Source organism: Alnus glutinosa, chromosome 3, assembly GCF_958979055.1.
Source record: "Alnus glutinosa chromosome 3, dhAlnGlut1.1, whole genome shotgun sequence".
In the NCBI taxonomy this organism is placed as follows: Eukaryota; Viridiplantae; Streptophyta; class Magnoliopsida; order Fagales; family Betulaceae; genus Alnus; species Alnus glutinosa.
In genome coordinates this window covers 32280369-32293687 of record NC_084888.1, presented here as the reverse complement: position 1 = coordinate 32293687, position 13319 = coordinate 32280369, and the positions used below count along the sequence as shown (strand labels likewise).

Genomic DNA, 13319 nt, shown 5'->3' with positions numbered 1-13319 from the left:
CCCACAGCAATCGTACGGCCAAGGAACCGAGCGACCTAAGCGGTGCGCTATGCCCCTCAGAGCGTAAATTAAGTCCACCGCTACAGAGAATGCTATATTGCGCCGGTTAAGAATGTTGCTCAAAACCTAGGCAAAACCCCCACCTTTTCCCTCCTCTCTCTCTCCCCCCCCCTCTCTCTCTCTCTCTCTCTCTCTCTGAGGTGCTTTTGAAGGTCAATCATATTTCATATACACTACCCATCGCTGTTGCAGGTTCTATTGCTTATTTCTTTCCTCAATTGCCCTTACATTTCTGCTATTTCATTAATTTCTATGCTTAATGCGGTTTGAATCACAACAAACCCATGTGCAATTTCCCCAAAATATTTCAATCTAGGGTTTCAAGACCTTAATGCTCGTTTTTAATCTGAATGAAAATAATTGTATATGATTGGGTACTCCTATATGGTACATACTATTCAATTTGTAGTATATATTGGTTGTGAATCTTGGTTGTAATGGGTAATGTTGAAATACCCAATTGGCTAAAAGGGTTGCCATTGGCACCTGAGTTTCGCCCAACTGACACTGAATTTGCTGACCCAATTGCCTATATATCGAAAATCGAGAAAGAAGCTAGTGCTTTTGGTATTTGTAAGATTATCCCACCATTGCCTAAACCTTCTAAAAGATACGTATTTTGCAACTTAAATAAGTCGCTTTCAAAGTGCCCAGAACTAGGTTCTGATGTAAATACTTCGGGTGTTTGTTCTTCCCCGAAAATGAGTTCTGAGGATTGTGGTAATGAGGGGGAGGTCCGGGCTGTTTTTACTACAAGGCACCAAGAATTGGGTCAGACTGTGAAGAGAACAAAAGGGGCAGTCCAAAGTCCGCAGTTGGGTGTTCATAAGCAAGTATGGCAGAGTGGAGAGATTTATACATTGGAACAGTTTGAATCCAAGTCGAAGGCTTTTGCGCGGAGCATATTGGGAATGATTAAGGAGGTTTCACCATTAGTTGTAGAAGCAATGTTTTGGAAGGCAGCTTCTGAGAAGCCTATATATGTGGAGTATGCAAATGACGTTCCTGGGTCTGGGTTTGGAGAACCGGAGGGCCAGGTTCGCTATTTTCACAGAAGGAGGAGGAAGAGGAATTTTTACCAGAGGAATAAAGAGAGCTCTGACTGCAAGAAAGATGTGATAGATAATGTAACGGATTCCCCTAATGACAAGATCAAAGATTCTTCTGCCAAAAATGAACCAAATATGTCTTTGGAGACACCGAAGCCATATTCTACTTCCTCAATATTGTCAGATGAAACTTCACATTGTTCTAGGCGAAAGAGTTCAAATGCTAGTAATGAGATGGAAGGTACTGCGGGGTGGAAGCTCTCAAACAGTCCATGGAACTTACAAACCATTGCTCGCTCACCTGGCTCTCTGACTCGATTCATGCCGGATGATATTCCAGGTGTTACTTCTCCTATGATCTACATTGGTATGCTTTTCAGCTGGTTTGCTTGGCACGTTGAAGATCATGAGCTTCACAGTATGAATTTTCTTCACACTGGCTCGCCAAAGACTTGGTATGCTGTCCCTGGAGATTATGCTCATACGTTTGAGGAAGTCATTTGCTGCGAGGCTTATGGTGGTAGTATTGATCATTTAGGTATGTGGACTTTTTTATTATATGATTATTTGATAAAATGTTTTGGGAGTTCAAAACTGTAGTTCAATCTTGCCTAATATTTTCTTAGAGTGTTAATTTTGGGTGTTCTTGAAGCAAAATAGTTTAATACAGAAGGCTGTATCTCTATATTATATAAAGATGGAGAGGAGTCTGCTGTTTATATAGTGACAGGCGGCCTTGTTTCTGCTGGCATTACCTGTCTTGCATGGCTGCCTGTCAATAGATATAACTGAATTCTGCATATGTATGCCTCAACATTATCTCCATGTGATATGACAGCAAGCACAAGTGGCTGACTTGGGAGGACTTCATTAGCTTTCAAATGATGACCCACTGCAGAAACAGAAATTTCTTTTGCCATTAGGATTTTGAAGCATTTCTAGTTCATGTTTCACCCCCTTTAAATGTAATTGTATTTTGTTTATTATAGTGCATTTAGCCAGGATGTTATCTTTTCATTGAATATATTATTTCTGTGACTGATATTCCCATGCTTTTTTTTTTCTTTTTCTTTTTTTCAATTGATCATTCCGTATGATAGCTTTATTGATGCTTAAACAATGGCAAATGATTTTTTTTCTTTTTCACCTTTTAAAAAATATTGCTTTGTGGATTTCTGCTGCTTAACTATTGGTTCCTACTAATATGTATTGTGTTCACTCATGCCCTTTTACTCATCTGTTGTGGAAATAGGGTTTTCAGTTTTTAGAATTTGCCCAGTTTGTATTATTTTGGTGAGTACCCAAAATTTTCTAACCAATGTTTCTCTAGGTTTAGTCTAGGGTGGTATTGAATGCTGGGATATTGCCCTTAAAAGCACACCAAATGATAGTGTGTTTGTCCATGGTGCTGGACTTGTAAATTCTCTTATTGAATTGGATTATGTCAAAAAGCTAACAGATAAAGAAAAGCTGGCTATGGGAGTCAAACTGATGATCATTGCATTTCAAAAGCGTGCTCTGACCTCTTATCTGAGAGCATTCTCAAAAAACAGAAACTGTACATGCATAAAAATTTAGTAAACTTCTGGGGTCTTAGCAATTCATTGTTGATTCTTACTTATTCATAATTAATATCAATATTTTTTTTATGAATATAATTAATATCAATATAAAGAGAATATAGAATAGAATTTCAAAAATATACCTCAAAGAAGTACCTTGCTGAAACAAAATTCAATTAGATTGTTCCAAATTGGACCTGCCAGTTGCAGGGAAGGTGATTGTGTAAGTAATTAAAGATGGTGTAGCATTATCAAAACTTGGTCCCACAAGTAATTTTGATTTTTTGGAAATTTCAAAAAATCTTTTACTTGGAATTGTGTCCTGATTTGGTTGGGATTAACTGTCCAAAAATTGACAATTTTCAATGATGTAAGAATTGCTCTTGGGGCATAATTCTTAATACGAGCACTTCTTTTTACTTTATTTTAAGTTGACTTCCTTTCAATCTGAATTAGTTTGACGTGATTACTTCCATAGCATTTTTGTAACTCTGGTCCAGTTTCTCTTATGTCCAGCTGCTCTCTCGTTATTGGGCGAGAAAACAACTCTTCTATCACCTGAGGTAGTTGTTGCATCAGGCATTCCTTGTTGTAGGTAGGTTTCTTTCTTTCTATTTCATTAAGAGCTTTCTCGTAAAAATCTATGTAAAGATTATATTTTTCTGTAGTTCAAAATGTTTAGGCTTGATTTGTGGTGCTGAGAATGGTATTGTTGTTTCTGTTAATTTCCTTGTTGAAGTTCTATTCATGTCTATTCTGGTTGTTCCTTTAGGTTAATACAGAACCCTGGTGAATTTGTTGTGACTTTTCCAAGAGCTTACCATGTGGGATTCAGCCACGGTAATTGCTTTATAGTTTGCATATTTTCAAGATTTTTTTTGGAGTAAATGATTGTTTTAACTTAGAAACTCATGCCCTGAAGATACTGCTCTTAATGTGTTGAAGGCATAGCATCTGGTGTATGGTACATGGAAATATTACATGTTAATCCAAGACTCAACTAAGAAGATGGATATGGCCAAAATAGGAAAGAACTTAGAAGATGGGGAAGTTCTGCAAAAATTTGAAGCGAATGGTGGTTTATATGATGTCAATGAATCACCATTTATTTACTTATCAAAAAAAAAAAATGAATCACCATTTATTTTATTCCTAGAAGAAACAGAGGGTTCACTTTCTTTATGAGCAAGGACCATTTTGGCTTGCAAATGTTTAGTTGGGCTTAAATATTCAAAAGAATTAATAGGGCACCCTCCAAGTCTTCTGCCAAGTGACTTAATTGAATGGATTATGAGAAATGATCTAGTGCTATAAGCATACTCCTTTTTCATTTGTGTAATGGCTGACGTATTATTAGGGTTATATACCCTTTTAATAAGAACAGTGAAAAGAACATTAGACAAGATTACAGAAGAAGAAAGATGAGTGACAGAGGCACCCCCTTTGTATGTAAAATATCCGTGCTTCTTCCAAAAAGTAACAAAACTTATAAAAGGTAAAAAATAAAAAAAATAAGGGAGAATCTTTCTTTTCGCATTTTATTTATCTTGATTCATACTTATCAAAAATAAATAAATTATCTTGATTCTTTCAATTGATCGCTATAGCCTTTCTTTCTATAAACTAGGTTTTAATTGTGGGGAAGCTGCTAACTTTGGAACTCCACAATGGCTTAAAGTAGCCAAGGAAGCTGCAGTGCGCAGAGCTGCTATGAATTATCTTCCCATGCTCTCTCATCAGCAGCTGCTGTACCTGTTGACCATGTCTTTTGTCTCAAGGTTAGCTTATTATAGTTCCTTCAAATATTCTATTAACCCTAAGATGTTGAGCAGTACTAATGACTGAAAAATCCTGTCCATGTTGCTTCATAGACTTGCTCTATGAAGATCTATACAAGATAATTCTCATGAATGATATATGTAAAAAGGGGAGAAAAAAATATAATTCTCTTGAATGTCTACTGATTGCAGTGAAATGAAAGTATCTCGCTTGATTATGGTACAAGATCAGATACTCTCCCCAAATATTTGATGTTCAATGGCCAGATTTAGGCATCTGTGACCTTTATAGTTTCCTGCCAAGGATCTTTGCAGTTCACAATTGAAACACGTTTACACGTAAATTTGATTTTTTCCAGGATAAACTGAAAATATATCTTTGAGTATTTTAAAATACGTTTATGGATGTGCTTATGATTTTGTATGTGTTGCTTCATAAACTTTTTGAGAGGGTTTTCTTGTTACGATTTTGTTAGTTTTAGTTATGCACTAATTTATATATACTTTTAAAAGAAAATATGCATTAATTTATATGGGCTGGGAACCTGATACCTTGACTAGCTTCACTTGGGCTTTATAATGAGACCAGTCATAATGGAATGAGTTGGGTTTCAATTCACATCATGTGAAAACTGAAAAGTGAGCATGATTGTTTTACTTTTCGTTTTTCATATAACATTTCTTTTGAGGGATTGTGTAGTACTTGTTGGAAAGGGGAAAGACAAAAGAAGTATAAACTGCTTCATTTTCCTTTTGTACCCTAAACACACCCCAAAAAAAAAAACAATAATAATAATAAAACAAAATAAAGAATTGTTTTGCAATTTCTTTTCTTTAGTTAGACGGAGTTCGTGGTGGGGGTGAAACTGTGAGAGCTTTTCTGTGCATGATATTATTGTTATAATTTAGCATATCAGTTATCACTAAGGTCATAGAAGAATAACCAGCACCAAGTAGGCAGAATTCTACTGCAAACCTTCCTATGAGTTAAATCCCCTTGCAGATAAGTTATCCATTTCAGAGACCATCAGGGGACTAATCGGCTTACATTCACCACTAATTTAATGAACTGGTAAAATTGATCCCTTGTCTGTTTGGTTTTACCCATACTTCCACACTTAGATACTGCTTTTATATAATATCTTTTCTCATTGTCCATAAAAATATCAAGTGTGCTCCAAATCTATAGTTATTTCTTATGTTTGATTGCCGGACTGCTTTGATGCCAGAGTGCCAAGATCCTTACTGCCAGGTGTGCGGAGTTCTCGTCTGAGAGATCGCCAAAAGGAAGAAAGAGAGTTGTTAGTAAAGAGGGCTTTTATAGAAGATATGTTAAATGAAAACATTATGCTATCTGATCTTCTTGGAAAAGTATCAACTTGCCATACTGTTTTATGGAATGCCGATTTACTGCCATTTCCAAGCAGAGATTCCCAATTGCCCAGCATGTCTGCTACCGATCCTACCTCACCAAGAGAAAATGCTTCCCATAGTTGTTCTGAAACTAACAAGAATAGTCAAAATGATCTGTTTCACGAGATGAGCTTGTATATGGAGACTCTCGATGATTTATATCTGGGTGGTGATGATTTGTCTTGTGACTTTCAAGTTGATTCGGGGACGTTGGCTTGCGTGGCTTGTGGAATCCTTGGGTTTCCATTTATGTGTGTGATACAACCATCTGAAAAAGCATCAATGGAACTTCTTCCTGCAGATCATCTTTTGGTTCAAGAAGGACCCAGAGTCTCAAGACCTGAGAATACTCGATCCTCTCCAGAACTTGATGGGTCTGTTAAGAGCTCTATTTCAGGTATTTGTTCTGCATACTTTCTTACCTGGTAATTTGGTCTTGTTCTCAATCACTTCTGATATTGATTCCTATTCTGTCAAAAGTAGTCATATAATTATCGTGGATTATATGTTAAAGCCTAACTTCAATCTGTCGCCATGGACATGGCACACAAGGAGGAATGATAATTTCTGGAATAAATCACATTATTTCACATTATTTCTGGAATCTATCACATTGTTTCTCCACCACCAAAAAAAAAATAATTGAAATTTCGAAGTTCTCACCCTCCAGTTTAGCACCTCTTATATGTTGGTCTGACCATTGCAAAATGTTTTAGTACCCTAAAAGAGTTGCTCTTTTCCCACATAATAGGCTTCAATGTGCGTATCTTTGGGAGTTTGGTGATGTTCTATGCCTGGTAGACAGCCAAATTACAAGGAAGTACTGTGGTGTATGGAGATGCCTACCATAACTACAGCCAATCATCCTAATATGTTCTTTATTACATGCCTTGATGTTCATCATTGTGTTGTGGGCCACATAATGTTGACTAGATTTGTTGTTAGTTTTTGCATCTACACATGTTTACTGCTGCTTCTAATATGTTTATGCTGGACATTAAACTGTAGTAAATGGAATTGTAGAGGAATACAAAGAATTGGTCTCTAAGTCTCAACATTATATAAGTTGGGTTCGTATCTTATTCTGTAGATGAACTAGCAGACCAAGATTTTCCAAATGAGGAAATATCTTCGTGTGCATGGGCTATAGTTTACAACCATGGGGGAGTTTGACTTTTATAAAATAGAGTTATATTCAATTGATGCTAGTAGTTTCTCATCAAGGCAAATGAAACATTAAACTGAATAGGAGCAATCCTTTTGACCACCAAACTTGGCCTCTTTAAGTGCTGCAATAAATCAATTTATGCTTTGTTCTGCAGAGAATCTCCCTCCTGTTCCTGATGTTTCTCCACCACCAAAGGATCTGCAAATGCCATTATTAACCAAGTTTGACAAGGGATGGAACGCCTCTAGTAAATTTCTGAGGCCACGGATTTTCTGCCTGGAACATGCCATACAGATTGTGGAGCTCTTGCGGTCAAAAGGTGGATCAAATGTGCTTGTGCTCTGCCATTCAGGTAAGATAGGCTTTAAATCCATCCATGATTTAGGCGGCTGCAAATTATAAGTTGTATACTCACCCCAAATTTTAAAGTTAAATCACTTTATCCATTTATATATATATATATATATATATATATATATTTTCCCTTCATCTTTCTTTGTCCCAAGAATAGACCAGGTTTTTGAATGAATTTGAAATAAATTAAAATTTCCAAAGAGCACAATCAACTGTTCCTTAATACCCATTTTCTGTTATCTGTCGCACACATCATTCTATTTGTCAACCAACCATTATGAGTGTACACATGTATCATCTAGATTATGACAATAATTATTCTTCAATTTTTTTTGATCTATGTAGACTATCAGAAGATGAAGGCACATGCCATGTTCATTGCAGAGGAAATTGGTAGACCATTTAGTTATAATGAGGTTCCATTAGATACTGCATCCCAGGGAGATCTTAACTTGATAGATCTTGCAATTGATGATGAAGAGCATGATGAATGTGGAGAAGACTGGACCTCAAAACTGGGTATCAATTTACGGTACTGTGTCAAGGTCAGAAAGAACTCTCCGTCTATGCAAGTTCAGCATGCACTGACATTGGGTGGATTGTTCTCTGACAGAAGTCCCGGTTTGGAATTCTTGACCATCAAATGGCCATCCAGAAGATCACGCTCAAAAAAGTTAAATCGTTCTACCCATAGTAAAACATGTGACAGCACTCAATTAAAGAAGGATGAAATTTTAGAGGGAAGGTCAGATGGCATCATTGTCAAAAAAGAAGAAAAACTTCTTCAATATTCAAGAAGGAAGCTCAAGTCAAAACTGGGTGGTTCCACATGCAAAAGTATGGCTCATGGATGTCATGGAAAGAATTTGTCAGAAGATGTTTCAGCTGCTACTTATGGAGATCTTGATAAGCAAAGTGGAAAGGCTTCTGACAAAGGAAATTCCCAAAATGAATCTGCAGGTTTGGTTTTGTGTACTGCTTCTGGAATGTCTGAAATGCAAAATGAAACCGGATTGTTTGCAGCTAGTGTGGGTATGAGTTTGATCTCTGCTCCTTCACGAATTGAAGATTCCCTTGTCTCTCCTACGCTAGCAGTAGGAAATGCTGAAGTGCAGGGTGAGAATCATGCTCTGGATGGTATTGACATGGATGACAAAGCTTGTAATTTAGCAACATGGGGTAGTTCTGAGATGCAACACGAGGTCAAGGCCACTGATGAAACCATTGAGGAAAAGGTCACACGTGTTGAAAAATGTGCTTCTCCACTTATCATTGCAACCGATGAAAGGTTTGGAATGCAGGAACAGAATCAAAGTGTGGGAATAATCAGCATCACAATTGAGTCTTGTCATCTGGTTTCTGAAGGGCAGTGCAATGTCTCAGCTGAAGGGGATGCTTTGATGAATGAGGTTTCTGATCTTTCTAACCCTACCATTATACATGTTGCTGATCCAGTTGTGAGAAATGGTGAGGCACAGATGTTAAATGTAGTTCTGGAGGAATCTTGTGTCAACAGTGAGGATCGTGTTTGCGTGATTTTAGATAATGAAGTGCAGCAAGAGATCCAAACCGTCAGCAGAATTAAAAATGCTGGACCTGTTTCAGGTAATGTTGCACCAATAAACCAGCATAGTCTTGCCTCAACCGAAGATGTTTCTTGTAACATCGCAGTGAGAAACCAGCCTAATCTTGCCTCAATTCAAGAAGGCTTTGAAGGTCCTAGAGTGATCTGTGCTGCAGGAGACATTAGCATTGCTGTGCCTGCAGAAGATGTGGTGGGGCAAGAATGGAAAACGAAAAATGGAAGTAGTGAGAATGAACCAATTTCAAGTTATGTTAGACCAACAGATGAGCCTACTCTCACATCAATAGAAATCCAGTCCCTTGACACAAAAAATGAGGAACTTGTCTCGAGTTCTGTTTCTCCAATGGAAGTTAGTCAGCCCTCTTGTGCATCAGTGGAACAATGTCCTGAAGTTCCAGTAGGGATCTCTGCTGAAGAAGACTTGCATGATGGCGTGACTTTAGACACTGAAGTGCAGCAAGCAATCCAGACTAGAAATGGAACTGATGAGGGGGAACCCATCTCTAGATTCAATACGCAAGTGGAAAATGAGCCTGTAACTGTTTCAGGGGTAGAATGCTCTGAAGTTCCACGGGGGACCTATGCTGAGGAAAACGTGAGTGGTGGAGCAACTGTAGATAATGAAGTGGAACAAAAAAAGCCACCGACAAATGAAAATAATGAGGAGCTTTCTGGGCATGATACACATGTAAATCCACTTCATCCTGCCTCAATCCAGAAATGTTCGACAATTCAAAGAGAGACCCTTGCTGCAGAACCCCTACTTGGCAGTGAAGTTTGTTCATCACAGGATGATATAGAGCTGGAGAGCATTGAGTCCACTATGGTAGACCCTGGGCCAAACAAAGAAAAAATAAGAAAAAGAAAAAGGGAAGTCGAATATATAACAGAAAACAAGTTCAGTTGCAGTGGCTTTATCAGAGGTCCATGTGAAGGGTTGAGGCCTAGGGCTGGGAAGGATGCAACCAGTGGATGTGGGATTGACATCAGTAAAACAGTTGACGAAAAGTCGGTGAGAAAGAAGGTGAGGAAACATTCGGGTGTTTCTCTTCCTCCTAAGAATAAAAACACAAAGGAGTCTCACAGGTGTGACCTTGAAGGCTGCCGCATGAGTTTCAAAACGAAGGCAGAACTTTTCTTGCACAAACGCAACAGGTGCCCACATGAAGGGTGTGGGAAGAGGTTCAGCTCCCACAAGTATGCAATGCTTCACCAACGTGTCCATGACGATGACAGGCCCCTTAAGTGCCCGTGGAAAGGTTGCTCCATGTCATTCAAGTGGGCATGGGCTAGGACTGAGCACATACGGGTGCACACCGGTGAGCGCCCATACAAGTGCAAAGTCGAGGGCTGTGGCCTTTCTTTCAGATTCGTATCAGATTTCAGCCGGCACAGACGGAAAACCGGGCATTATGTGAACCCACCCGCCTGAAGATATGAACTCTTGATCACGCTGATTTTGTAATATATGCGTAGGAGCAAGTGGGTGTTTCTGAGGCCAAAGGGGCCTCGAGTATCATGTGTAATTTACAATGTTCTGGTTAGGTGTAGGGGTAGGATATAGAGTGATCTTTTTGTAGGTGAGCATTCTCTATTCTTTGGAATGCACTGATAGTTGAAAACTCTCAGTTTTGATCTCTCTGGATTCTTCGTGGTAGGATCCAGCAGCATTATCATCGGGAGAGGAAGCTCTCCAAAAGGATGCCACACGTTTGTGGCCAAATTAAGTGAAGATAGATACTGAGATGCTCTCTGTTTTCCCTCGGTAAATGGATAGACGGATGAAGTAGATGAGAACTGGAATTACATTGTTTAATTTTGATTGTAATGATCAATCAGCGTTATTGAGCGGGTTCAAGCTTCTCAATGTGCTAAACTTTGGTCACACTAATTTAATTAAACGAGTCAGACCCTTCAATCTTAATTTATTAATTCCATTTCGGGTTTGCGAGTCGTGTAAAAAATCGTCGGCTTTTAATGTCACGTGTTGGATTCTGGTTATGTTGACGCATAGGTATAAGACTATATAAGTTAAACTTTAATCTGAACTATTTAATTAAACGAGTCAAATTTTTTAATTTTAATTCGCTAATTTCGTGTTGAGTTTTTATAGAGTTCGCCGCCGGTGTAAAAAATTATAGGCCTTGTTTATAGGATTACCCTTAGTCTTAGAGAATGACAAATCACTTTTGCCTCCCTGCTTCAAACGCAATTTCTTAAGTCAAATCTTGAACAAAGATTAGCACCAAATTCATTGAATGATTTTGATATTTCAGAGACAACTACGGGATAAGGACAAATCATTTTTGCCTTGGTTGACATGGTTGTTTAAAGCACAATTTCTTAAAGTCAAATCTGGAATAAAGATTAGCCCAATTTGTTAAAATATTTTCATGATATAAATTTTTTACAAATTGATTTTCTAAGAAATTTTATACGACCTACTTATAAGATTAACATGTATTTTTTAACATGTGAGAAACATATATTATTTTAATAGTGTGTACTTGTCACATGCTTTTTTAATAGCATTAATAAAAAAAATATGTGCTTCTCTTAAATAATACATATTACTTTTGTATATGGGTTGTATGAAATTTCTTACTATCCGGTTCGAAAAAAAAATTTGTTCATATTTTGATAGGACAATATTTTATCTCAGTTAAATATTTACATATTTTTACATAATTAAGAAAAATACACACTCTTCCAACTTACGGAATTACCCTGAATTTCCACATAAGAATTCTAATTATAAAATCCCACCCCTCGGAGGCTCAGGCTCAGATAGTTCCCATACTCACCCAAACTCGCACTACAAACTAGAAACCCAATTCTCTTAAGAAAACAAAAATGGCCGCCGCCGCGCCACCGCCGCCACCGACCCCAGCGGCCATAACGCTGCCAGACCCAACCCCAACGAGGTACCCCTTGTTCGCCCGCGTGCGCCTGGGCACAGCATCGGACGTCCCTCACATCCACAAGCTGATCCACCAGATGGCCGTCTTCGAGCGCCTCACCGACCACTTCTCCGCCACCGAGGCCTCCCTCTCCTCCACCCTCTTCACCTCCCCTCCCTTCCAGTCCTTCACCATCTTCATCCTCGAGGTCTCCCCGAACCCATTCCCACCCGCTCTCCCTTCCCACCCTCTCTTCTCACCCATTACTCGAATGGCCCCTCTCGACGTCCCCATCGACGACCCAGAAAAGGAAACTTTCAGATCCCACAGCAGCGACGGCCTCGACGTTGTGATTGCTGGGTTTGTTTTGTTTTTCCCTAATTTCTCGACTTTCTTGGGGAAACCGGGGTTCTATGTGGAGGACCTGTTTGTGAGGGATTGTTATAGAAGGAAGGGGCTTGGGAAAATGCTGCTCTCGGCCGTGGCGGCGCAGGCGGTGAAGATGGGGTACGGGAGGGTGGAATGGGTGGTGCTGGACTGGAACCTGAACGCTATCAGTTTCTACGAGGAAATGGGTGCTAAGATCTTGCAGGAATGGAGGATTTGCCGGCTCACTGGTGAAGCTCTCCAAGCCTATGGAAATGCTCATAATTAACTGAAAAGGCCTGCCCTTTTTCTTTTTTCTTTTTTAATTTCCTGATGTTTTCTACAAAGTAATTTCACTGCTATGCCTGTCAAGTTCTTCTAATTCTGGGTGTCTTCACTGTTCTGGTTCTCTTTTTTTAAGCATATTTAGGCTTTATAATAAATTTCCTATGTCTTGCTCCTTGATAGAGATGATCTTTTCCTTCTGATATGGTGGAATAAATCATTGATTGGGAAAAGAAGATTTAGAACTAGTTAAATTGGGGTTACACCTTTGTAATTTCCTTTAAACTGGAAAATTTTCATGGGTTCTAAGCATATGATTTTTAAATAAAATGATTTCATATACATGTGTGTGTGTGGGGTTTTTCCCTGCTTAAAAAATATATGAGAAAGTTTTAAGGACTGAAATTGGAAGAAATTTTTTGGATCCAATTTTATTTTATTTTATTTTTCTACAACAATTAAAAGGCCTACTCCATTAAATGGAACTGCCTAGAAAAAGGTCAAGGCATAATTCAGATTCCGTGGAACCATCTTGAGGGTTCTAAATTGAGCTTTCTCGGGAGGTCCAAAGGCTTCCAAACTGCTCTGAAACCGACTTGAATATGGGACAGTGGTGACCAGTCAGTCAAAGTCCAAAAGTGTGGGTCATGGTTTGGGCCAACAAATCCAATGTTATTAACCTTGTTTCTTTCTTCACTAATGAGGGCTGAAACATGTAATTAGTTTTTATTTTATAGGGTTTACGGTTGTATCAAATTAATCATTTGGATAACAAAAATATCTTAAAGATTCTCGGGTT

General features: G+C 38.5%; 2 protein-coding genes across 2 annotated transcripts; both read left to right on the top strand.

Moving 5' to 3' along the window:
• On the top strand, window positions 1–10845 carry LOC133862571 (lysine-specific demethylase ELF6). The gene is made up of 7 exons (XM_062298405.1): window positions 1–1647; window positions 3188–3266; window positions 3444–3511; window positions 4299–4449; window positions 5679–6259; window positions 7185–7382; window positions 7730–10845. The coding sequence occupies exons 1-7, from the start codon at window positions 498–500 to the stop codon at window positions 10399–10401; spliced, it is 4899 nt and encodes a 1632-aa protein (XP_062154389.1). The 5' UTR covers window positions 1–497; the 3' UTR covers window positions 10402–10845.
• A 901-nt stretch (window positions 10846–11746) lies between these two features.
• LOC133863603 (GCN5-related N-acetyltransferase 8-like) lies at window positions 11747–12702 on the top strand. Its single transcript, XM_062299627.1, has one exon. The coding sequence runs from the start codon at window positions 11823–11825 to the stop codon at window positions 12522–12524; it is 702 nt and encodes a 233-aa protein (XP_062155611.1). The 5' UTR covers window positions 11747–11822; the 3' UTR covers window positions 12525–12702.
• The last annotated feature ends 617 nt before the right edge of the window (window positions 12703–13319 follow it).